Here is a 26273-nt window from a genome sequence, read left to right as displayed (position 1 = left end):
ATACATACAGTTATGCAGCGGCAGTAGTCAATCACTAATTGTAAGTACATACAGTGATCCAGTTAACAAATCCATTTTTGTGTATTAGGGTGCTTTTTTTTTGGCCTATTTTTTTTTTTCGGTCCCATCGTGAAATTTTGTTGGAAATACAACAAAAAAAATTCCCTGAAAGATTGAGCCCTTAATATTAATATTAAGTGCTCGCCCAAGGCATGTAAAGATTTCCCGCTTAAAATACACGTAAACTTTAATTTTTTTCTTTAAAACATCTACAGTTCAGAGGCATTCTATGGTGTAGTCTAGGACGTCAGTAGGTTTTCTTCGGAATGAAATGCTCTACAAAAGTGCTCATTGCGGTGAAGTCGTAACTCACACCGGCGAAGTCGTACGGGCCACCCAAACCCAATTTTTTCATGAAATTCTTGTTTTTTTGCTCGTATCTCGTAAATAACAAGAGCTACAAAAAAAAATATTCAACAAATTTGTAGGAAATTTAATTTCCTACAAAAAAGTTCCAGAAAACCAAATTGCTAACATCGATATTTATTGAGATATTGGGCTTTTAAGGTGAGGAAGTATGGAATTTTGATGAATTATTGACTTAAATTGTCGAATATTTTTTTGTTTTGTAGCTCTTGTCATTACAATTACAATTCTTGTCATTACAATTACAAGAGCTACAAAACAAAAAAATATTCGACAATCAATAATTCAACAATTTAACTCAATAATTCATCAAAATTCCATACTTCCTCACCTTAAAAGCCTTAAAAAAAAAAAAATTAAATTTCCTACAAATTTGTTGAATATTTTTTTTTGTAGCTCTTGTTATTTACGAGATACGGGCAAAAAGACAAGAATTTCATGAAAAAATTGGGTTTGGGTGGCCCGTACGACTTCGCCGGTGTGAGTTACGACTTCACCGCACTGAGCACTTTTGTAGAGCATTTCATTCCGAAGAAAACCTACTGACGTCCTAGACTACACCATAGAATGCCTCTGAACTGTAGATGTTTTAAAGAAAAAAATTAAAGTTTACGTGTATTTTAAGCGGGAAATCTTTACATGCCTTGGGCGAGCACTTAATATTAATATTAAGGGCTCAATCTTTCAGGAAATTTTTTTTGTTGTATTTCCAACAAAATTTCACGATGGGACCGAAAAAAAAAAATAGTCCAAAAAAAAGTACCCTATTGTGTATCTACGGCCTTAATGGTTCACACTCTTTGAGAACTTGTTCGGATCACTGTACACAGAGCCGTAATTCATTAAGTATATTCAACAACGTTAGACATGTTTGTTTCTCCTATACATGGAAGTTTCACTGCAGTTACAAGATCAGGGATCAGTAACTGTTGGATGAATACTAATATTACGTAATTATATAATGAGTAAAAAATACACTATTAAAGCACGTACAATGGTAATAATAACTAGAAGTACATCACACAAGATCGTAATAAGAAAATATGTACCGCAGTCTATAAAACAGCTGGGTAAATTAATGACAGCCACAGATTATTTAACAAGTAACAAAGGCACAATGGTTTAAACTGCCCGAAATCGATATTACAAGAATTATTAAAAAAAAAAAACTTTCAGTTTCCATCAGTATAAAATATACCTGCATACGTAATGTACAGATTTGACTATTACATAACTACCATTCATCTACAGCTGTCCAAGACAGTCGATTCATAGTTACATGATCATTCACTCTGATAACCGTTCTGGTAACAATATTGCAATGGGACAGCATGGGCCAATATATTTGCAAAAATTAACTCCTAACAATCAGATATCCACATTATCTACCCTGTAGGTACAGGTACTATTTGCAATGCAATAATCATCACTATTGCCCCTTCGGAGTCTTTACCGCAACTGGATATTCGGTCATCTTTTTGATGTCAGTGATAGATGTAAATTTTGCAATAGCTGTATATGGATGGATCTATGAAAAAATAAACCAAAACTAAACTAGATTGTTGCAGATCAATGAATGCGATCATTTGTTTGAAGGTACGTGAACTAAGCGGTGATTAAGATCTTGTCAAGAAAACCCGTAAACCAAATTTAAAATTTGATAAAATACAGTATTTCACAAAGCACGAATATTTGACCTACATTGGATATCCGGATCTCTATCTACTTTCGTGGTATGTTTATTCATGAATAAACATACCTTTTCTCATTGCGCCAGGTAATATCGTAACTATAATTAAAAATTGAACACTACCAATTGTTAGAGTAATTACTTAGCTTTATAAGACTGTTCGGCAATCTTGGCTAGTTGCTCGTACATCGCGCGACCGGTTTCTTTCACCATGGAGCTGAAGTGTCCATATTCGTTCTGCAGAAGTAAGTATGGGTGGTCGTATTCCTACAAAAACAAATCGTGTTTCAAAATGATTAGAAGTGATGGAAGGAGGGAGATGGTCCTTGTTATATCAGAACAACGATAATTTCACAAAAGCTCACCGCCATTCGGCCACGGTCCATTAGAAGGACCTTGTCGCTATCCATGATGGTGTTTAAGCGATGAGCGACAGTGAGTACCGTGCAAGACGCGAACTTGGTTCTTATGGTACGCTGGATGAGGGCGTCGGTGTGAGGATCGACATTGGCAGTGGCCTCGTCTAGCATAAGTATTCGATTGTTCCGCAGTATTGCCCTAGCCAGGCAGACCAGTTGCCGCTGACCGACGCTGTAGTTGCTGCCTCCCTTCAAAACCCGGGAGTCAAGTCCGTTAGCACCAGTCGTTATAGCATCCTTGAGCTCCACCTGTATGTTCATGCGCGAAGGGAATGAAACATTTTCAGGATGTCGGCGTAGACCAAGATTTCGAATATAAAGAACTATGAAAAAACGCAAAAATGAAGTTAACAAACCTCGTCTAAAGCCTCCCACAATAGTCGATCCGGAAACTCTTCAAATGGATCAAGATTCCGCCGCAGTGTTCCTGAAAACAAAACTGGATCCTGAGGAATGATGGATATCCGTGCACGCAAATCCTCTAGGCAGATGGACCCTGTGTCTATGTCGTCAATTTGCATGGATCCTTCGATCTTTGCCAAGCGGAATAATGCTGAAATCAACGAGGACTTGCCCGCTCCAGTTCGCCCGACTATACCGACCTATAAGAGTGTGAGATGGATTTCGAAAAATCGTCAATGTGTAGCACTAAAATATACCCTAACTGGATCGCAAAAAAGCCCATTTTGAGCATGCAGCTTTAGCGTGACCTTGAGTTATCTCCACTCGCAATCTACAACCACCCGCAAATATAAATCTTTGTCTCATATCCATTAAATGAAAAGCACCTTAGATCAAACTCATGCGTAGCAATGCGTTACAGATAATATGGAATGCAAGTATTAGTTGTTGTCCGACTGAATTATTCCTTTAAAGATTGTGGTGCATCTCATACGTATATATTTGATGAATCTTGAATATTTAACTTACTTCTTAAATTTGCTGTATTTTGATGCGCGTGCAGCGAATTAAAAAAAGGCAACATCACTATCTGAACCCTAACAGTTGCTATCTCTCTTGGCCCGCTCCACTTTAGGATAAAGCATACGCGGCGTGCGTTGTAAGTAGAGTATATTTCAGTGATGTCATGGATCAACTGAATTACATTAATTATGAGTTCGACAAGTGTGTACTAACCTTTTCACCAGGGCGAATAACGAGATTCAATCCTTTGAGCACTGGGGCCTCGTCCTCAACGTATCGCATATATACATCGATGAGTCGAATGCAACCGTAACTCGGCCAATCCTGGGGTGGTGGGGGTGGCTGCTGGGACATTGATTTCGCTTTACGTTTTTTGGTGATACCCTTGTCCCTCAGATTGGGCTCTGGTGCCAGCTGAGTGTATTCAATTACCCTCTCAACGGACATCAGCTGATTGGCCACTTCTGCACTCTGACGCATTCCCCACTGAATGACTCCGGTTAGCGCCATTGCCTGTGTTATCGCCAAACCGACCTGACTCCCCGAAAAATCTGCAAGCAAGATGAACAAGTTTTTAAGCCTGTTTTTCTAGCCCTCAATGTTTATATAACAGGGTGGCGGCAATTTTGCTTGCATAAAGTTCACTGACTCTTCCTGGTTGATCACTAGCCTGTAATAACACATTTAACACAAGGAATACGCACTGCCTTTGATAAGTATGAAGCTGAATGTAACCAGAGTTATGAAAATCAGGCAGAAGAAATCGAGTGAGAAGCCGAAAGCCGTGCTGGTTGTGATGAACATATACCACGATGAGGTGTGCAGATCTTGATGTTTGTCAAACTCGTATTTAAGTATGTCCTGCGCCCCGTAAGCCCTGATTGTACTTAGGCCATTAAGGGTTGCATTCAGATGAGTGAATACTGGGGATCGTGCTGAAAATAACAAGAGTGTAAGCATTGTGGGATAAAACTGCGAGCAAACTCAGGTCCGACGATTGATTACTTACTGATTCCTTCCAGTCGTTTCACGTTTTTACTGGTTCTTAAGTAGATCTTGCGTATCCAGGCGAAAATAGCACCCATGATAACCACCGGAATAAGGAACAAGTAGTTAACGGTAGAAGCAACAATCAGCGAACCAATCATCAACATTATGACCTGACCAGCATCCAGAAGTGCTTTGGGCAGTAACTCGTCTATAGCTCCCATATCCTTCGAGAAGCGATTCAGGATCCGGCCACTGGGATTTGTGTCAAAGAACCGCATACTCGTTCTTATCAAGCTCCCAAACATTCGATCATGGAGAGATTGACTGCTCCACATGCACAACTTGTAGAAAAGCATAGACCTGCCGATTGCGGCCACAAACAAGGCGACCAATATCCCCGTATATATGTACATATACGTTTCCGTCGATAACAAGATCTGCGTGTCTCTAGACAGCTGAAGTAAATTCGTAGTGTTTGTTCCTTCGCCGGTATCGTTTATGTCGAGGCCTTCATGAGAAGAGAGTGAAATCATTCTACGAGATTCTTCCTTATCGACCCTGTAGAAAAATGACCATGTACAGACATACTTGGTAACTTTCTATCTGGAAATTATTTTTGTGCACAACTGCATACATTACCAAATTGCCAAGCGGATTAAAGAAATTATTAGGAACCAATCATGGTGGCAAATTTATGACTCACCAGTAGGAAACGAACATGTCATTAAGACTGGCTGCAACTTGAGTGGCGATAAACAGCACCGCGACAATGAAGGCGATGAACAAACTACCGCCAGCTTGAAAGTATTTGAGAAAAACGGAGCCTTGAATGGTGCCACGAGAGGTCCCCTCTACTGTATCTAGGCCTTTGCTGTCTTCCTCCTCATCTTCCATATCTGTGTCAATGCTGCCGCTGGCATCGGGTGTTTGACTCTAAATTTTTAGGATCAACGAGCTTAAGTTGAGTCTAGGACATGAACCTCTATGACTGCTTAATTTTTATATTTTTCCAACCAAACGAGAAATAATTGAACTTACTCGATGACTCGTGCTAGAATACTGACGACGCATACCCTTTTCACTCGGTAAGCCTCGTTCGCTGGCAGATCCATCCCCCTCACCCATGGTACCGACAAGTGCTTCGTAGTCGGGATATGATGCCAATAATTCGTGATAGTTAGAAAATATTTCTGCTCTTCCCTGATTCAACAAGATGATAGCATCAACCCCCTGTAAGTACTGCAGCTGGTGCGTTACAAGTATCCTTGTCTTACCTGCGAGGTAGCGTTGAATACACTCCTCGAAAAGATGCTTACCCACGTGCGCGTCTACCTGAAATTCGGAATTAATAAGGATAAAATAAATCGTCAAATTTGATTTGACATAAAAGGACACGAATATTAATGGGAGCAGTGGGTATACCGCGCTCAGTGGATCGTCGAGGAGGTAAATATCAGCCTGCCTGTAGACTGCTCTGGCCAAGTTGATTCTTGCGCGTTGCCCACCCGAAAGAGAACTACCACGGTCTCCGACGATGGTTAAATCACCCTGAGAAAACTGTTCGAAATCGCTGAGAAGGGCGCAGGCCTTTGTCACTCTGTGATAACGCTGACGTTCGTACGGCTGACCAAAGATGATATTTTGGCGAACGGTAGCACCAAATACCCAGGCATCTTGCCCTGCGTAGCTCAGGCTACCTTTCACTATGACGTCACTGAACTCCTTGGTCTCTGAGAGAGGTAACTCACCCAGTAACACTGATAGTAGCGAACTTTTCCCAGCTCCCACCATTCCGATCACAGCGTACAGTTTCCCTTTGTCAAACTGCAGGTTGACGCTGTCCAACGTGTTCTCAGGACTATAGGGTTCCCACTTTGCGGTAACGTTGGTCAACTTTATTGCCCACTGCTCCTTGTTCAATGCTATCTTGTTGTCCATCACGCTTTTAGATTTTTCTGTGCAATCAAACCTGACATGTAGAGTTCAGAACCCATCTTGCATAGGTATGAAATAAAAACAAACACGAATACAAATGCGGATGTAAGTTGGCAAGGTACATGTTTTGTTAATAAAACTATCAACATTTAAAACAATATACTTGAATGGTAAACAGTCACTAACCATTGACAAGATCGACGGTATCCTTCAGCAGGTCGCTGGCAAGTATTGCCACTCCGTTTGCTTTTTCTCTAGAATAATCGTCAGGAACTGCACTTTTATCCGTCAATTCATCATCAATGTACGGAAGATCGGATTTTGGAGCCTGATTAACGCTCTGCATAGATCCACGGCTGATATTATTTTCAGAAGAATATTTGGTGTGCCCGATAACTTTTTGAAACTCGTCATACATGAGGAAGTACTGAAGTCGTCGCACGGCTACCATACATTCGGCTGTCTCAGCGACACCTCGGACAAACATGCTGGACATTGTCTGGGCCAAGATGTTGAAATAAGCGGAAATAACGAAAATTGTGTCTGCGGTTAGCTCTTGGTCAAAAAGGACCATTGCAATCATGGTGCCCCACAATGCCATTCTCGTGGTGAAAAGATTGAACGACATGTAGATTCCACGAAGATATGAAGTTTTGGTGACAACTCGCAATTCAAGCTTTCTGGCCAATTCTATTAATGCGCAAAACGGCTTTTCCCAGGCATACATTTTTATCACCTGAACCCCAGATACGATCTCATCCATCAGCTGAACTCTTTCGTCCGTTTTCAGCGCTGTTTGAAGCCTGTATTTTGAAGAGAGTTTTCCCAAGTATGCTGGTAACAATCATCAATTAGGCATGGGCATCATTTTGGGATGGGAATGAAAAAAATAAGCGCTTCAACTCACATTGTAGAGGAACAACGATGAAAACCGCAGCTATACCAATGATCCCTGCCCATCCAGCTTTGTTGTACAAAAAGTAGGTAATTATCAGTGTAGAGATAGGGGCGGACCACAAATAATGCAAGAAAACAGAAACTACATCGAATCGGTTGACGTCATTGGCGACCAAATTTACGACTTTGCCAGGTGCTGTTTCTCCAAGGGCTGTCATGCTGAGATTCAATGCCTGGAACAAAATTCTGGGTTATATTTACTGGTGATTTGTCAATGCGTTCACCACCTTTCAATTACATGAGAAAATAACCTACCTTTCGGTACACAAGAGAGCATACAGCTACTCTGATTCTGCCACCAATGTGAAAAGCACCAAATATGGCTTGATTCAAAGTGATGACGTTGACCGCCGACGCTAAAGCAATACCGCCTGCATAGTAGAGCGCTTCTTCAAGCATGACGTTCGAGTCTTTCTTAAAGTAGCTGAGCAAACCTCCCAGCAATATTGGCGTACCCAGTCTGTTGACAAGAGAAGTCATATTTCAATACAGATAAGAACTTGTGACTGCCATAGGTATCTGGTATCCAGACAAACAATGAGCAGGTAATTTGTTCTTCAACTCCTCACCGTATGACAAATTCGTTCAAAACTTGCATCAAACCGAGCAAAAAATACTCCCAGCGAAAAGTCAGGAAAATCGTTTTGAGAAGGCTTGGCTGCCGCCCCCATTTCTTGGCAGTCTCCAATTCGTAGTTCCATTGCCTGAGAAAATGGGGCAGACAATTTATTAGTAAAAACGAAATGTGAAATCTTCCAATTTAAACTGCACAAGTAAACAGTCTGTGACTCTCAGTACTAACCATCTGTGAAAGGATTGACACACTTACTTCTCTAGTCTGTCGCCCAAAGCCGTTGACCTATCCTCTGATAGAGGATCGTGTAAGTCATCGGCAATCAAAATCTTTCTGTACCCTTTCTTGAACAATTCTATCGTCCACCTAGAGTAGAGGATAAAAAAAGAGAAAAAAATTCAGACAGAGTTTACCCACGATTTGAAGATTCCTAATGAAAAGCTGACGAAACTTCCACAGCTAACAAAAAAAATGATTCCTAACTCAAGTGTGTCTCGAAATTCTATTGCCCAATTCTGCACACCTCTAGGATATTACATGAAAGCTATATACAAACAAGAACTACACGTGGCTATTAAAACGGCTAACAGAACAATCTTACAGCTGTGACTGATCAGCATGGATTCAATATTGGGTTTGTTTCAGGTGTAAAGAAATTGAAAAAATCAGATATAACTCACCACCATGTTAGTACAGAAACAATATTCGCCTTTTTTCGAGGATTAGGTGTGCTCCTTGTTTTACTTGCATCCATATCTCAACTGTAGCATTCCCATTCAGTGTTTGTGTAGACAAATTACCACAAGTATAACACGTCGAAGATATTATACATGCGTGGATAATGGGACAAAAATAATTTACCAGTAAAATTATTGTCGCACAAAAGAAACTTAATTTCAACTATATTGATCTCTATTATCAGATTATTCATTTATCGTATGTTCATTGATTAAGCTTCATTATAAAAAATGAAACACTTTATAGTTATTGCATGAAACTTATTGAACCACTTTGTTACATATCAGTAAACAAGGATGCTTCTTCAGCTCGTTGATAACTATTTCCGTCAAGCACCCAAAGTTTACAGAATTTATACAACTGCTTTACTTTACATCAACTGTATTGTTTAAATAATAAGTTTGAAAACAAAATTTATTTGAAGTTTCTCAGCTTGACTATCACGATTGTTGTTCCTGGAAGTTTCAGAGCTCTAATAGAATCAGTGTGACGACAAGTATATTTATAACAACGAGTGTTATCTCAAACGTTTCATTACTTGTTTGCTCAGATTCTCGGCAATCACAGAAGTGCTTCTTTTGTTCATTGAAATCTGGTGTTTGCTAGAGTGCCTTAGATTTATTGGAAAAAGTCTTGAAGGCGTAGAAATTCTGTAGCAAAATAATAAATAATTTTATTCAAAATCCGAGCAAAGCAAAAAGATGCAATTTCCGCGAGCAATGAAAAATTTACAAGCACACGCAATGTTATCTAAATAAAATTAGATGTACCATGCTTGTGCCAGGCTGAGAAAAATAGTTTCAAGTATTACCCGGATTCGCCGAGATGAGTAAGCAGGTTTTAAACGACCGGGTATGCAACAAAAAGTACGCGGCAGGTACATTGTTCAAGCAAAGATGACTTGCATTCATTTTGAGTAATTGCTACTACACAAAGGCGAACTGGATAAGCTCAACTAAACAGAAGGGTCCCAATCTTGTCTTTAATAATTGATATGTGAAGCAAGTTACTAGATTCTTTGTACAATGTTCCAACTCGGGTGAAGAATCAGCATTACAATAATACTTAATCAAAGCTTGTTAACAAAGCAATAATACCAACCAGCTTCCCAATTGAAATATATCGATCTCCTCAGACAGTGGTAAAACAATTTCAAGTCATTCCTCGTTTGTCTTTTAATTCGTCTCGAGATACAATGTGACCTACAAGTTTTCCCGTTGGCAGAATATTCTTCCTTAAATCCACAACGACTTGCGATGCCTTTCGGTGGATGCAGGCAGGAAGTAACTAAAATATAAAACAAGGACACTTGATTAACCCTTCAATGATCGCCACTCACCAGAGTTAATTAATCAAAAACTAGTCAAGACTGAACCGATAGCTCTCAGCTGCCAAGGCCACTCGATTGACCATTGTTTGCAGATGTGGAGGCATCGTTCAAACGAGCAAAGTACGCGGACACGGGGAGTAATTGAATTCAAGAATGTATCAGGACATACGGTCGATAACGAAATATTGTAGAGAGGCAAAGCAACCAGACTAATTCTGAAGCAGAGTAGTCACTGTCGTTCAATATATCGGCTAGCGTGCATTAGCGCTGATAAATAACTGTTGGCACACGCGAAACGATCCGAATACGAGGAGGGAGATACATTAACTGAATCTCTGTTTAACCTAACCTGTCAAGGCCAAAATTCCACATACACGCGACTATATTTATGCGCACACATACGTAATACATACGTTCACTCGTGCCATTTAGTAACTGTTGTACTGTTAGTAAGGATGAAGTACAGTTTGAGAAACTTGTGCCGACCGTCGTTACGGAACAATTACCCACCAGTGTTGTCATTCGCCAATCACGAAAGAACTGCAAGTCATTACTACCTGCTTTAAAACGTCATGTATGGTAGTGTATCTGCAGGTAGAATTCGACAAGGTTACTCTAGCCGCATTTCAGTGTTTACGGAATGAGCTGAATTAGACGGAAAAAAAACGAGCGCCATAATCTTTCTACGCATACTCAAACTCCGTCAAATAATCTTTCAAGTAATTTCCTCGATCGGACCGACAATTCGTTTGACCCTCAGAAAACTATACTTATACATATTTCGAGCTTGTGATGACGGTGAGGCTGAAGCGTGACGCGATAATTACGCCCCCAATTTACGATAATACGTAGCATGATATAAGAATTAATACGCTGCAATACGGGTATAAGGGGGAAAGAGGGGACTATGAAGATTTGGGGGCTTGTAGACATTGTGCTTTGTTTTGTGTATTTATACATCTTTATACCGATTCCAGCTTCCCGAATTCGTCGTCAAACAATTTAGCCTAGAATGACAAGGCATATCAGGATTGTAAAATTTCCACTCGGCACGCGACGCGTGGTACTGGAGAGGCTTCGCATTTCGCGCATCACAGTAACATCACGATTTCCGACGGTTGTCTGCGAGTGTCGCCTGATATAGTGGAAAAAGTATATAAAAATAAATGAATCTGACAGAAAAGTACACGATATAGCGGTCTATGTTTAAATAATTGTTGCATGCGATCGTTTAGGAAAGTCGAAGTTCGTGTATGTAACTATACACGGTGCAGATGTGCACATGTCGACATCAGTACCAACTGAGAACCGCGTGTACAGTACGATTATATACGAACGCGAGAGTTGCAATTCAATATACGTAATTTAATCGAGTCGCGACCACTACTCAACTACTTTAACGCGTGCCCGCGTTAAGTGTCACGTAAATTGTCGACGCGAGAGCATGGCTGAGCGAGTTACTATGATAACAATAGGTATACTCGTACATCCATTACAATTTGCTTTACCTCCATAAATGTAATCGTAAATGTAATGTAGTCGTAATTCGTACGCGACGATAACTGGTACAATTCCGACGACAACTTTATCTGTCCACGATAAGCGTACAGTAACGAAATTAAGTAAATTCAATATATCACACGTACGTACGTACATTAATTTTTTACGCTAATTATCGTAAACGGACGCACAAACACGAACAGGTATATTGATACCGAGGCAAACATGTCGTGTTGAAAGGTACTCGTCAAGATCAACTGTTAATTATATTGCAGGATAGAACTTCGGCGATAAGGAGAGATCTGTAAAGCTCAGATCTCGTTCACGCGGCACCTGCAATCCGCAACATGATTCTTACGCATTGAAATACGTGTCATGGATGTGCACATTCATACTTCCACGTCAAGACGGTAACTCTGACAAAGAGCGGGGTTTATCAAGGAGCTCGAATCCGACATAGCGATAAGCAATGGGTCTATTCCAACATACCTAAGTGTACAGAGGATAAGTGAGAGAGTTAGCACTGGAATGCACGACTGTGATGTAACTATCTGTAACGCTCCCACGCTCTGCGGCTGCCGGCTCGTCGATCCTAACCACGGGCTATTCACTGTATAATATATGTATACTGTTACAGTTATATATATATATATATATATATATATATATATATATATATATATATATATATATATATATATATATATATATACATACACACGAAACACATCTGACATACCTACATGTACATCAGTTTGCCGCGGAGTGTCGAGACAACCACGAGGTCGACGGTTCGATGTCGATTGACCACGGAGCAGTATCACACTGTGATCGCACTGAAACTGAACTATCGTCCGATCGACGGCGCAGGCAATGGACCCCAGCGATTGCGACGAGGTCGCGAAAGATCCTTAAACTTATTGTTATTACGCGTGGTCAAATTTAATTTTATAATATAGATTCCTTTATGAGAATGAAATGTACACGAGCCATGGTAAACACGCTATAATTGTATCACACACTTCGAAATACATACGTCCAATGTGTTTTTTTGCACAGCCATCTCTAAGAACCAATCGCGCTACCCGCGCTACCCTGCAATCGCATCCCACACACATATTGACAGCCATCTTGGATTTTAAACCAATCGCATTCGATATCATTTGGCGTACATTTTAAAGTGTGGAAATCTTCGCATGATGTATGTATAGCGTTGTACATTATGAAGATGGCTTCCATTGGTCTCATAGTCAAATACGATCAGCGCTAAACGGAACGAAAATGCGTCCGTCGGAGAAACATACCTTATCTTATTTCGTCATGATATGAAAAAAGTCAGAATTAGAGTCCCTGGTTTTGTAGGGACTCTAGCCAGAATGTAAACAGTAATGGAACGATAATGGCGTCGTTTTGCTGAATGCTTCACACGCATATGCTTTGATGGCACAGTGTAAAAATAAGTGGTCATGAAAACGCATTTTTCCTGTATCTTTATGTCGTGGGTGTTTGGTCATATCATTTCTGCTCACGAAGCCGTTTATTTGTCAGGTGCAATTCTCGATTGCCTCGTTGTTACAGTATAATAAAATGGGAAGATACTGCTGTGTACCCGACTGTCAGCATGGGTATCGGCATTCGGAAACACCATATCGTTGTTAGGTTCTCTCAAAGATCATAATTTATTTAGAAAGTGGTCTTGACGAATTGTATGTTGATGTTAACTTTTGCATGGATACAAAGTGTTCCGAAAGACGGTTTAAATTTTCGCAGGCAGTGGCTTTTCGGCGCATCTGACACTTGGACTCAACTCGTAAACTTTACATTAGTAAAATAATCATACATCCAACTCGAGTTGCACCACCGTCTAGCTTACACAGTGTCCATTACCGATTTCAATGCACAGCGTCTTATCTATACCAATATTATGTATACTAATGTTATCGATACTAATGTATAAAGGGGTAAAATTGTTTAGCGTATGTAGGGGATAATCTCTGGAACTACTAAACCTATTTTAAAAATAGGTTTAGTATTCTTTCACTAATCACTAATAAAAAGATGAACTATCCCTGAGGAACATTAGCTGTAATTTATTTTGATGAAAATAAGATTTTAGTTTTAATTCTCAATGTGTGTAAATTAAGTCGGAAGAAAAAGCATTGCTTGACTGTTTTATCGGTGTGCTGTAACCATAGGTATGGTTGGATATACGTGAAAACAATTTATACATTTAATTTAGATTTGTCGGATTTGTCTCAACGCTACTGGCAATTATGCGCCGCCTTATTATCAAATAATGCGCATCTCTACCGTTGAGGCGCCACTAGTCTCTACTCCCGACTTTGGGCGGCATAATTGAATCTTCCGTCAACGTAAATATACCGTATGAAATGCTCGGACCGTAAAACATGAAATATTAAACCAATCAGCAGCAACTCGGGAATAAAATAATGTTAAGAAAACTAGGAAGGCTTAAACCACAAAAGAAATTTTTTTCTTGTATCGATTTATCCTATAAGTACAATGTTCTATTTTGGCACAAAAACAACTGAAAAATTAGCAGACTTGAGCTCAGGAGGATTAGGAAGGCTTTGACAGCTGAAAATGGGGTGAAAATTTCATTCGCGTTTATGAAGAATTGAAAAAATGTCCGCATTTTTTCACATTTTTAAGTTGTTTGCCACATTTTTATGGATGAAAATCTGTGGTACTTATAAAATGAATATTAATAATTAATGGAGATATTGAACATTGAAAACAACCGTGCATCTAAAATTCGGGCGTAGTATGTAGGTATGTTTACACGCGCTTCTCTCAAAACAACGCTTTTCATTAGTTCTACCACGATAACTCAAGGCCGCCAAGAACGCCAAAAATAACAATTTTCTCCACATGTTGAGCCAACGTGTGTTCTCTAGTGTAATCACTGCGAGCGCTAATGTGTGAACAACAAACATACTACGATAATCACGGTTCACGACTTTTGACCCCGACCGATAATTTCCCACTTCACCCGCTTTCCACAGTCTATATAACAATAGAAATAACCGAGGAATCTTATGTTCACTGTTAGTGCGTTACATCAATTCCTCAGTGAAGCTGTCAAACCCAAAAGTGTAAACAACGTCCAGTTCTAGGTCTGACAGGTACCCTTGTCACGTCCAAATTACATTCTGTTCACCAGCGGACAAAATTTTTGTGACAATGCTGAATTTAAGGGTAAGTTTTTAATAGATTCACAATTGGTGCCAATCAGATAACTAACTGTGGCTGAATAGCTCGTTGGCGGGAAACAATCAGACGGCTACTCGCGAGTGTCGTTTAACTTGTGTGCGATCCCGCTCGAAACATCTGTTACAAACGGTTTGCCGCCTCCCGATCCGAGGCCAGCTAGCGCGCAGAGACTAGCTTTTAGCGCGATCTGTGAGAGATTTGTCATAGAATACGCACAATCGAATGTATCGATAAAGAAGAGTGAAAAGATGATAAAAAAAAAAAAAATAATAATTTAGAAAACGGCAGAAACTCACAAGGGGAGTTTAATTCGCTGACGACCAGCGGTCAGACAAAGCAAAAAGAAAAAAAACAACTGTCACGTAACTAGGGCAATCCATTTTCTTATCGCTGTTAGTTTACGACGCGGGGATTTTTTTTTCGCGAGCCAACGATGACTTGGCGCTTCTGTCTTTACCGGTGATTTAGAGAGTATCACGGTCGAAGCCAAACCTACAATCGGCTTCAGATTCTTTCGTCAAGTGGGCGTGCACCGGGGTTTTCGGAGCAAGAAACTGTTCGTGAGGTGCCGGTATGCAGGCCAGCTTAAATTTGAAGATATCTTAACTGGGTGGTTCGGGACGTCTTCTTTTTCTGATTTTGTTACAACTGTATTACAGTGAGTATACCGCCTTACTAACCAAATGACCTAACCTACTTTAAGCAAAAAGCAAAACGTGACTTTGGATATGACGAAGACGGACGATTGTTAATGTCACAGATATCGTTTGCATCTACTGAACATTATTTCAGGGACGTCAAAGTTATTACAATTTCCGACGTAGAATAACAGCAACACTTCGCGCGTGGATTCGTAGCCATACCTCGAAACGGGGTAACACACTTATCTGAACATCGACTAATTCAAGATTTTTCAAGGTCTCGATGGGTTCTAGGAAAGCATCCGAGAGAGCATATGGCTGTGTGTAATAGTTTTGCCACAAAAAATATTCTAAACCAATCGCAGGCGAAGCCGCAATGCACTACTAGTGAGTAATATAAAATTATGCCGCGAAAGCTCGTTCGGTATGTTTTTCCACTTCGAGTCATTTATTCTTCGTGATATTCGAGTGATTTTTACTCAGCCCGTGCACTAAACGCAGGCTTTCACGATGTAACGGGACGTAAACACAGTAATATAATTTCGGAAAGATCAAAGGCGTCGCGGTGTTCAGGCAAATGACTTGCCGTGCGAAAATCAAATCCCTGCGGACTCAACATGCGTCGTTTGTGCTGCTCGCAGACGAGATCTGATAGGTCGACTCGAGTTTTCAAATACCTACCATGTATCCTGTTGCGTAATTACCTTGACAGCGACGATCGACGATAGATATTTGAAAGAAGTCCTTGTCGGAATATAATTCTAAAATATACCACCAGTATGCGAATAACATGATTGCAAAACCCCTGCATAGAGCGATGCATAATTCTGGATGTATGGACGAATCATTGTTATTGTGTATTTCTCATCTCTAAATCATGGCCGAAGCCAAGGTACTGTGTACCTTGAAATTTCGTTGAGCTCACTCTGGAATTCAACATACATCTACTATTCCGTATAATTTAACAATATGGGGAATATTTTCTTCTTGACTGATCAAATTACCTCGCTTCTAATTGTTGAACGACGCCGTTGAAACTGTGATTCTATTTAAGCTGCGGCCACCGGCTTTACTGCGAGATCTCGATAACGATTGCAAACTGCACATAAATCTATATCAGAATTACAAATTTCATCCCAGTTTGAGGGAGAAATTTTCGCACACGAAAGAAAGGTTTTGTGTGAATCTGCACCTGGCAATTGTGGGAAACTAGCACACGCCAAATCAATCGTACATGATTATAAAAAGTATTTTATCTTATCGCAAATTTTTACAGAGCAAAAAATATATTCGAGGTTGCACGAAACGATGTGATAACAGGAAAAGGAAAAATTAATCTGATCGCAAATCTGACAGAATAGTAGTTTAATAAGACTTGCGTTCTTCACTGTTCTTTCGCATTCCAGACCGCAGTAGTACCCAAAATTTCTGTCGATGTACGTACATGCATACTTTATGGTGATAACGATTGAATTCATGTTTTCAAAAATCATGTGCGTTGTAAAATTCGTTGTACAATTCGCCGTTTCTGCTAGATTCTTGTCGGGATTTAGCGCGAAAAGAAAACGTGCAGAGCAGAAACGTGCGTGTGACATTTCACACGTTTTCTTCATCATCTTGCGCATAATACTGAAACATTTAGAATTGTCTATGGGTGTGTAATATCTGTCGAGCCCGTAATCAACGCGGAGAAGCGCGAGTCGTGTTGTTTGCTCGTTATCTTTTTGTTTTAAGGCTACCACGGTCGATCGCTACATTTATGTGTAAAACGAAATGTGATATAACAGTTAGTACAGCATTATGGAAGCAGTTTCTCCTAAGGAAACAAAGTGCGCGTACTCCTATACAGATGAAGAAATCGTATACCTCGTACACGAATGACGTCACAGCCAGCCCGCAGTGACACAGCACAAATTCGTTAGATTAATTGAACGGATGTATACACAGTCATAAATACATTCTCGCCAAGGCCGGCAGATCATCTCAATATTTTGAATTACTTATAAGTGATGGAAAAAAAAAAAAAATGTGATCAGAGTAGGTGAAATTTCCGTAAATCACACAGATAGTAGAAGTTATATAATTAATATTTTCCATATTCCACTAGCGGGTGATAAATATTGTCCGAGTATTAACAGTGTGCACCGAGATAACAAAATTCATAAACTCTTAGTAAGAATTACACATCGAAAATGATAGCATTGCTAATTCGCCTTATCAGATTATTACGTACAAATCTTATAACTCTGCAACATCTTTTGCACAATAAAGTAGTACTTCCTCTTACCATCAATAGCTTGAATAAAATACTAATTTAGATGAACTTGGTTACAAGCGGAAAAGCATTTCGGCTTATTACTGATTTTTTGACATTATCTGTTTGAAATAAAATAGTAGTTGTGATGTTTGCGATTTTTTTCGTAATTTCTCACAACAGAAAAGTAGTAACGTTTGTTAGTCATTTATCAGTAACCTTCTCCCTGGGAGAACTAGTAATTTTCGGTATTCGTTTATTAGTAATCCTGTAGAGAACTAAAATGCTTATATTTATTGTTCTATATTTTGCATATAAGACAAATAGCAATGTCTATTTCGCAGTATTTCTGCAGTTTCGATAGGACGAAAATACTGATTTTAATTACTTTACTTAATCTTCAAAGTATCACGTTAATCATAAAGTGATGTTGGAAAATATTTCTTTTTGCGGTAAGCATTGTGTTGGATGTAATCCTTGGTTGTCGATTAAATAGTTTTCAGTATAGCCATGCCACACTGCCTTCGAATAGCCTCTACATAAATAAACAGAGATAAGGTTTTACTATTTCACAATATTACGTTTCAAGGTCCTCTTTAAATCCTTTGATATTTGATATCTTTCATGAAGCAAATTTTGACTTTCCTAACATCCATGTATTATAAATTGTAACTTTAACAATATTTTGGCGAGTATTTTACAGCAGATTTTATTTCCAACTGCAATTGTGAATCTTTTGTGAACTTTTTTCCATCTGTTTGACTGATAGACGATTTATTTATCATTATCGCGAGATTACGATTGTATATATTATGAGGCTCTCAATATACATAGAAAAAGAATACACTTTCATGCACAATTTTATTCGTAGATCAGAAATTATAGAATAGTTTTACATTTTAAACGAATTACATTTTCTGTACCAAAAACTTCCTCATAAGTATGTAAGTTTACCTTATATAATTTCGTGACATGGAAATTGTTATCTGCGCGTATATTCACATGTCACACCTATGTATGTTGTTATCTCTGGTAACGCGCGTCACCTACTCATCGCGATCGGATATATAATCGTTGGCGGAACCTGGATTTATTCAACTCTCTTAGTCTCTTTTACGGCGAAGAGGCGGTCGTGCCACAGCGATTCGTCCAAAGAAACGTGCGCACTTTATCATACCGCGTCAGATATTGTTCACCTACCTATACGACGGGATAACGTCAGAAATTATCTTCTGCAGCTTCTGTATTTGCAATGGATTGACCATACAGTCTCAATTATAGTTTTGGTGGAACGGCAAGTGGGGGTTTTTGGAAATTCTTTTTCTTTTGTGTGTTTTCACAGTTGCTGAGCAATCAGCCCGGCGGATACAACACTTTGACAGACGTCATGGACGGCAGAGAGCAGCAGGAAAAGGTGAAGAATCCGCGGGCGAAGGCCAACTGTCTCAGCGCTCTTACTTTTTCGTAAGTCAATAGATATATGTTTGTAATATTGCTTCTCGGGCATGATTAAAATTATAGTTTTAAATATATTTTTTTCCATACGGGCGTAAAATAGGCCCTTTATCTTACATCTAAAGTGGATGGGAAATTTATTATTTTGAGCGTGAACATCATTACATTACCTCCTTAGGGAGGTAACATCCATTATTATACTCCCAAGGGAGATAATGGATAAAAAAAAAATGGAATATTCGGATAACCGTGATGAGCAGTGATAGTATATTGTGTGACAAAGGATGAAAGTTAGCGATTGCGACGAGTGCGATGTTTGCGTCCGAAAGAAACGAGGGCGGCAATCGCACGAGGTGCGATCGCCAACTTTTGGCTCGAGTCACACACGATAGTTTTTATAACAAGTGAAAAAAAGTGGTGAAAAAGTGGTAAAAAATCTACCAAGGGATTAAAGCGAAGCAATTGTGGACTGCGCATTCGCGAACCTATCTTTACAAAACTGAGATGAAATTGGCTACTTTCATCCCGCTAAACTGCTACGCAAAGTCCCACTTCTCATGCACGTGTGATAAAAATAAAACTGAATCATTTTGTTTGCCAGTCATTGTTCTTTTGATTAATTCATATAAGTGAAATCAAATATGAAACGTAATTATTTTATTTTTCTCTACATGCACCAAAAAGGGCCTATACGTGTACTATTAAAACAATCAGCACAAACCTCTGACAGTGCATGTTTTTTCTTGCTTTCAAATTTCTTTCCTTGTATTTGAACACAGATGGATCCTGGGCACCTTCTGGCTCGGCTATAAGCGTGACCTCGAGGTCGAAGATCTATACACTCCGCTGAAGGAGCATACGAGTGGCCTCCTCGGGGAGAAGATAACGAAGACATGGGAGAACGAGATTCAGAGACTGACCGCCAAGCGGGATTCGAAGAAGAGCAAGGCCAAGGGCCCGAAAGAAGACGAAGACGAAGATGAGCCGGTGCATCCGAGTCTACTGCGGGTGCTAATAAAGGTCTTCGGCGCCGAGACCCTGTTCTACGGCGTCGTCCTAGCTGTCCTCGAGATAACGATGAGGTAAGGATGATCTGGTACATCCAAGTTTCCATACAGAATATCTAGATGCCCGAGCATGGCACCCTTGGTTCGTACGACAATAATACATGTATACAATTCGTGTGGTACATAACGGCACCTGATATTTGGCTGATTGTAATTATAATGAGCACGGGTATATGCCTATATACGCAGGTTGCAGCAACCAAGATTCCTCGCCCTGGTTCTCCGGCACTTTGCCCAAGAACTAAGCCGTCGGCGTTTGACCCCAGTACCCAACCTGCAGAATGCGACTGGGATCGAGTCCATTTACGACCGAGATCATACAGCCAGACCGTTAAGTTCTCCGAGCGCGGAGTCCACCCCTTTTACCTCTAAAATATCGTTTTCGGTTGATAATACATTTCTCGAATTTTATATCCGTACCAAGAATCTTGGGTTGTAATATAGACTTATCTCGTGGTTCGTAGGGGTTGTTTATGACACTAGTACTTGTTCCTGTGTGTTCAAACCATCCACCCTGACGCACGCCTAACTGTGATAAATGATATTTCAAACACCGTAGTTTATCGTAACTATCACCTTGGCTCGAGACAATAAGATAGCTACTTGCAGCAGAGCTTAATTTCAAGGCCTGACTTTCAATGATATGAGACATAAGAAACAAATGTTACAACCCAATATCATTTTATATCATGATTGGTATTCACTAATCCAGTACCTCCGAAATAAGCAATTTCTCCTTCGTGTGCTACGACTTAACAGATTTTCCAATTGCCTGCACAGCTCATAATAATATCTGCGTGTCATTTATCGTCACCAAGTAAATCGATTTATTATTATTATTATTTTTTAATATAACCTACCGTACGTGATAAAAGTTGACAGTTATTTGACATATTTTGTACGATCTGATCTTACACCTAGAGTGTGTATATGAGGTATTCCACACCATTTCACCTAATCGGTGAAGGTCACCGACGTCGATCTTGGTGTCAATTTTTTTCTCAATTCGTCTATCGAAAAAAACGTACACGTGTTCGGCCGTTTTTCGATTAGGCCACCCGTGTCGATTTTATGAATTTTCCGATTTTTCAACTTTTTCGAAACAGACTTTTTTCAACTGGTTCTATCTTCAAGAGCTTTCATTCTTTTCAAAAAATGATACAGCTATAAAATGTGTCAATAAGTCCGAGCTTTCTGAAAAAAATATTTGAAAATTTTCCCAACCACACAGTTCTAAAATTTTTACGAAAAAAAAAGAAAATCAAAATTATTTGAATTGCGACACCTTCGATTTTCCTGAAACTTTTTACTTGCATTCGACCAGTTACAATCAAGTTTTTTTTTTCGTAAAAATTTTAGAACTGTGTGGTTGGAAAAATTTTCAAATATTTTTTTCAGAAAGCTCAGACTATTGACACATTTTATACCTGTATCATTTTTTGAAAAGAATGAAAGCTCTTGAAGATAGAACCAGTTGAAAAAAGTCTGTTTCGAAAAAGTTGAAAAATCGGCAAATTCATAAAATCGACACAGTTGGCCTAATCGAAAAACGGCCGACCACGTGTTCTTTTTTTTCGATAGACGAATTGAGAAAAAAATTGACACCAAGATCGGCGTCGGTGACCTTCACCGATTAGGTGAAATGGTGTGGAATACCTCGTATATTCTTACTCATGCACCGTACAGGGTTGTCCAGCCATTGTTTCTCGGACGCTTGCTGCGATACTTCAGCACGACAGACGGCAGCGACGTGTCGACGCTTGAAGCTTACCTCTATGGTTTAGGGGTCGTGGTTTGTTCGGGGGCGAACATATTCATCCTTCATCCGTATATGATGGCGATATTGCACATGGGAATGAAAATCCGGGTCGCTTGTTGCACCCTGATATACAGGAAAGCGCTGAGACTGTCGAAAACCGCCCTGGGTGAGACGACAATTGGTCAGGCTGTGAATCTGCTTTCTAACGATGTAAACAGATTTGACGTCGCGATTGTATTCTTGAACTACATATGGATCGCACCCCTAGAGACGATCATCATCAGCTACTTCATGTGGGCCGAAGTCGGAGTATCCGCGATCATCGGCGTGGCGACGCTTCTCATGTTCATACCCCTCCAAGGTATATGCAAAAGTCGTGTAGACACTGTATGCGCGCAAACATAATGCGGGCGATGCGTGATTTGCGAAGCACAGCGTTTTATACAAATTGTAATGTTACTATATCTATTTATGCTTACAGGATATTTGGCAAAGCGATCATCCGTCCTGAGGTTGCGAACGGCGCTAAAAACTGATGAGAGAGTAAGGCTCACGAACGAAATAATATCCGGAATTCAAGCGATAAAGATGTACACATGGGAGAAACCATTTGGGGACTTAATCCAGAAGGCTAGAAAGTAGGCGGTTCTTATTAATTGGTTATGTGGAAATATGGTTCTCAGGAATACATCCAATACATCCAATATATTCATTTTTTTCTCGGCAATAGACGAGAGATAAAGGAAATAAGGCTCATGTCGTACATCAGGGGTATAACGATGTCCTTCATAATTTTCAACACGAGACTAAGCCTCTTCATAACCATAGTCGCCTATATTTTAATGGAGAATAATATCACTGCGGAAAAGGTGTTCATGCTGACAGCCTACTACAATATCTTACGGCAAACTATGACCGTGTATTTTCCTCAAGGTACGCGCGAGACGAGAGGCGTATTTGTTACACCTATGGGAACATACGCTATCCATATTCACGTATCCCGTTTTAGTAAAGACTAAACGACCGTTGCATATTGCAGGAGTTACGCAAACCGCCGAAGTCATGGTTTCCGTCAAACGTCTCCAGACTTTCATGAGATACGATGAGGCGGTTGTAGTCAAGAATCCCCAATCCACGGACAAATCTGATGAGCATGGCCAGGGGTCCATCAAAATAGACAACGTATCAGCGAAGTGGGTGGAGAACTCGTCGGAAAATACTCTTGTCAATTTGAATATAAATGTGAAGCCCGGTCAGCTGGTTGCCATCGTCGGACAAGTGGGATCCGGCAAAACTAGCCTCCTCCACACGATTTTGCGCGAGTTGCCACTTTCTTCCGGTACCGTTAAGGTCGGTTCACAGCGATTTCAGCTTTATGCCCTCCAACGAAGTCTGACATTCGCTGATCGTTTTAGGTTAACGGCAGCGTAGCCTACGCCAGTCAGGAGCCTTGGCTCTTTGGTGGTTCGGTCAGACAGAATATACTTTTCGGGCGCAAAATGGATCCGCGACGATACGACAAAGTGGTCAAGGTGTGCCAGCTCAAGCGGGACTTTACCCTCTTCCCCTACGGCGACAAAACAGTTGTTGGCGAGAGGGGGGTCAGTTTATCCGGTGGTCAACGCGCGCGGTAAGACGGCTTATAGTTCTCGACTAAACTAGATCCCCGTTACTTTTCGACAGAACAATCAAGCCGCTGGTGCGGTACGGTTTTCCTGTATACAGAGAAATATATATGAGTTATTGTTTACTCGTTCCCATAGAATAAACCTGGCAAGAGCAGTTTACGCGAACGTAGACATATACCTGATGGACGATCCGTTGAGTGCTGTTGACGCTCACGTCGGCAAGCACATGTTCGACGAGTGCGTGGATGGATACTTGAAAGAAAAAACTCGCATTATCGTCACTCACCAGCTGCAGTATCTCAAACACGTCGATCAGATAATTGTGTTGAAAGATGGAGCCATATGGGGACAAGGGTAACGCATAACTAAAGTTATATTAGAAAGCTGTAACTGTATACTACATGCACGAGTTGACAGGGTGGTTCGAAATAGCCAGAAATTATACTATAATCGATTTCTGTGTTTTGCGCGGTATCTGAAATCTGTACTTTAATTCACCTTATCGGAAGTTTCTACCTTCAGAACATACCAAGAGCTTCAAAAATTAGGATTGGACTTCGGCCAGGTACTCGAGCCGCCTGAGGAAAATAAACCCGAACAACGACCGCTGAGTCGATTGATTTCGCGGCACTCCAGCATCTCCTCGGTAGATTCGATCGGTATGGGGGACATGATAGAGCAGGAGGCGCCCCTGGAGGTAAGTTCATCGGTTGTTCCTAATTGTCAGAATTAGAAAGTACAGGCTATCGACTGATGACTAATAACAGTGTTTCCCCTCCAGGAGGCAGAGGTACGCAGTTCTGGTACAGTTGACGGGAAGGTGTATGCGGCCTACCTCAATTCCGCTGGCAACTGGTGCGCCATATCGGCAATACTATTCCTCTTCTCCCTCAGTCAGGTTTTCGCGAGCGGTGGTGACTACTTCCTTTCCACGTGGGTTAACCTGGAAGAAGCAAATGTGAGTCTCATGTCGCGGAATGAAAATACGCGCACTGAAATTAATTTTCGCTTATGTGCTCACTTTCTGTTTCACAGGCAGGGCTCATGGACTGGGATAGCTGGCTGAGCCGCGACATCTGCATATACATATACACCTTTCTGGTCATCGGGACGATCGTATTAACTCTTCTCCGGTCATTCTCTTTCTACGGTATGGCGATGCGGGCCTCGAAGCGCCTTCACGATAGGATGTTCCGTGGCATAAGTCGTGCTACGATGCGATTCTTCAATATGAACTCATCCGGTCGGATACTGAACCGTTTCTCGAAAGACATGGGAGCGGTCGATGAACTCCTGCCCACGGCCATGATCGACTGTGTGCAGATCGGATTGGGGCTGATCGGCGTCATTGTTGTCGTCGCAATAGCCAATCCTTGGCTGATGATACCCACCGTCGTTATTGGGTTCATATTTTACCTATTCCGCATAATCTACATGTCCACGAGCCGCAGTGTGAAACGACTAGAGGGTGTCAGTCAGTATCAATGCCGTATTATCATTTAATTGTCTAATTGTCGTCGCGCCGTAGTCGCAAAAACTGATCGGTCTCTTTTTTCCCTCCACACGATAAGCTCGGTCCCCGGTCTTCGCTCACCTAAACGCGACGCTCCAGGGACTGACGACGATCCGGGCGTTTCAAGCCGGCGAAACACTCACGGCGGAGTTCGACCACCACCAGGACCTCCACTCCTCTGCCTGGTTCATATTTATAGCTTCGGCTCGTGCCTTCGGCTTCTGGCTGGATATCGTCTGCGTAATATACATAGCTTTGGTCGTCTTCAGCTTCCTCGTGTTACCAGATATGCAGGGTTCGGCGGGCGGTAGCGTCGGCCTGGCCATTACCCAGAGCATCGGTCTCACGGGAATGTTCCAGTGGGGCATGCGGCAGAGCGCCGAGCTCGAAAATCAGATGACATCCGTCGAGCGTATCTGCGAGTACAGGTAAGGCGACCGCGACGCTGGGACTAGTCTCACAACCATGAAATTTCTAATTATATGTATATCATTTGGCTAAATTCCTCTCCTATACTCAGCGTCGTCGACCAGGAACCGCCGTTGGAGAGCACACCGGAAAACAAGCCTGACCCAAAGTGGCCCGCCCACGGGAAGGTCGAGTTCAAGAAGCTCTCGATGCGGTATGGGCCTGAGGAGCCGGATGTACTGAAGGACCTGGATTTCGTCGTCTTGTCGCGGGAGAAAATCGGTATCGTGGGCAGGACGGGCGCAGGAAAGTCCTCCTTGGTTTCGGCGCTCTTTCGATTGGCTTATATAGACGGCGACATAGTAATAGACAGCGTTGAGAGCAGTAAGCTCGGCCTGCACGACCTTCGATCGAAGATAAGCATCATCCCTCAAGAGCCGTTCCTCTTCTCCGGGTCTCTGAGGCGAAACTTGGATCCTTTCGACGAATATCCGGATAGCGCGTTGTGGCAAGCGCTCGAGGAAGTCGAGCTCAAGGAGATGGGTCTCGAATCCAATATCGCGGAGGGCGGCTCGAATCTCAGCGTTGGTCAGCGGCAATTGGTGTGCCTGGCGAGAGCAATCATTCGCAACAACCCCGTACTGATACTCGATGAAGCGACGGCCAACGTTGATCCTCGTACCGACGAGCTTATCCAAAAGACGATTCGCATCAAGTTCGCCAATTGTACAGTACTCACAATCGCTCATCGCCTGAACACGGTAATGGACAGTAACAAAGTTTTGGTCATGGACGCTGGATTTGTTGTGGTAAATACATTGGTTACATTTT

The 26273-nt window shown here is 41.1% G+C and overlaps 2 protein-coding genes and 1 long non-coding RNA gene across 18 annotated transcripts in view; 1 reads left to right on the top strand and 2 right to left on the bottom strand.

Moving 5' to 3' along the window:
- Positions 1-1600: 1600 nt before the first annotated feature.
- LOC124304886 (ATP-binding cassette subfamily C member 4-like) lies at positions 1601-12547 on the bottom strand. 14 transcript variants are annotated; one of them, XM_046763638.1, is made up of 19 exons: positions 12223-12540; positions 11973-12093; positions 9755-9940; positions 9192-9303; positions 8596-9108; positions 8171-8281; positions 7911-8045; positions 7597-7801; positions 7292-7514; positions 6571-7218; positions 5872-6404; positions 5488-5781; positions 5153-5382; positions 4469-5007; positions 4164-4394; positions 3673-4010; positions 2892-3137; positions 2482-2784; positions 1601-2383 (listed from the first exon to the last, which is right to left on the bottom strand). In XM_046763638.1, the coding sequence occupies exons 5-19, from the start codon at positions 8667-8669 to the stop codon at positions 2255-2257; spliced, it is 4239 nt and encodes a 1412-aa protein (XP_046619594.1). In that variant the 5' UTR covers positions 8670-9108; positions 9192-9303; positions 9755-9940; positions 11973-12093; positions 12223-12540; the 3' UTR covers positions 1601-2254. The 14 variants fall into 14 exon arrangements, with proteins under 14 accessions (XP_046619594.1, XP_046619584.1, XP_046619586.1 ...); XM_046763628.1 differs by having other exon boundaries at positions 8596-9303; XM_046763630.1 differs by lacking the exon at positions 9192-9303 and having other exon boundaries at positions 8596-8676.
- Positions 10612-26273, top strand: part of LOC124304888 (probable multidrug resistance-associated protein lethal(2)03659) — an 18579-nt gene continuing 2917 nt past the window's right edge. The window contains exons 1-15 of one of the 3 annotated variants that reach the window (XM_046763645.1): positions 10612-10781; positions 10961-11135; positions 18955-19076; positions 19847-20149; positions 21821-22254; positions 22375-22531; positions 22624-22826; positions 22933-23243; positions 23309-23523; positions 23657-23875; positions 24044-24218; positions 24303-24479; positions 24557-24995; positions 25093-25462; positions 25555-26251. In XM_046763645.1, coding sequence (XP_046619601.1) covers positions 19000-19076; positions 19847-20149; positions 21821-22254; positions 22375-22531; positions 22624-22826; positions 22933-23243; positions 23309-23523; positions 23657-23875; positions 24044-24218; positions 24303-24479; positions 24557-24995; positions 25093-25462; positions 25555-26251 — 3777 coding nt within the window. In that variant the 5' untranslated portion in view covers positions 10612-10781; positions 10961-11135; positions 18955-18999. Of the gene's footprint in view, positions 10782-10960; positions 11136-14555; positions 14703-15058; positions 15376-18954; positions 19077-19846; positions 20150-21820; positions 22255-22374; positions 22532-22623; positions 22827-22932; positions 23244-23308; positions 23524-23656; positions 23876-24043; positions 24219-24302; positions 24480-24556; positions 24996-25092; positions 25463-25554; positions 26252-26273 lie in introns of those variants that run through there. The other 2 variants (XM_046763643.1, XM_046763644.1) reach the window with 2 other exon arrangements.
- Positions 23390-24680, bottom strand: LOC124304920 (uncharacterized). Its single transcript, XR_006908286.1, has 4 exons — positions 24543-24680; positions 24357-24464; positions 23700-24237; positions 23390-23608 (listed from the first exon to the last, which is right to left on the bottom strand). It is a non-coding gene; the product is annotated as an uncharacterized LOC124304920 (long non-coding RNA).

Source organism: Neodiprion virginianus, chromosome 5 (assembly GCF_021901495.1).
Source record: "Neodiprion virginianus isolate iyNeoVirg1 chromosome 5, iyNeoVirg1.1, whole genome shotgun sequence".
Classification (NCBI taxonomy): Eukaryota; Metazoa; Arthropoda; class Insecta; order Hymenoptera; family Diprionidae; genus Neodiprion; species Neodiprion virginianus.
This window is presented reverse-complemented; position numbering and strand designations above follow the sequence as displayed.

Bases quoted from the DNA above. Each gene is read 5' to 3' on its own strand.
- LOC124304886 (XM_046763628.1), bottom strand. From the start codon at position 8,669: ATGGATGCAAGTAAAACAAGGAGCACACCTAATCCTCGAAAAAAGGCG. The intron at 7,515-7,596 runs GTAGGTTATTTT...ATTTTGTTCCAG, and splicing joins GCTCTCTTGTGTACCGAAAG to GCATTGAATCTCAGCATGAC. The intron at 7,219-7,291 runs GTGAGTTGAAGC...GATTGTTACCAG, and splicing joins CATCGTTGTTCCTCTACAAT to CATACTTGGGAAAACTCTCT.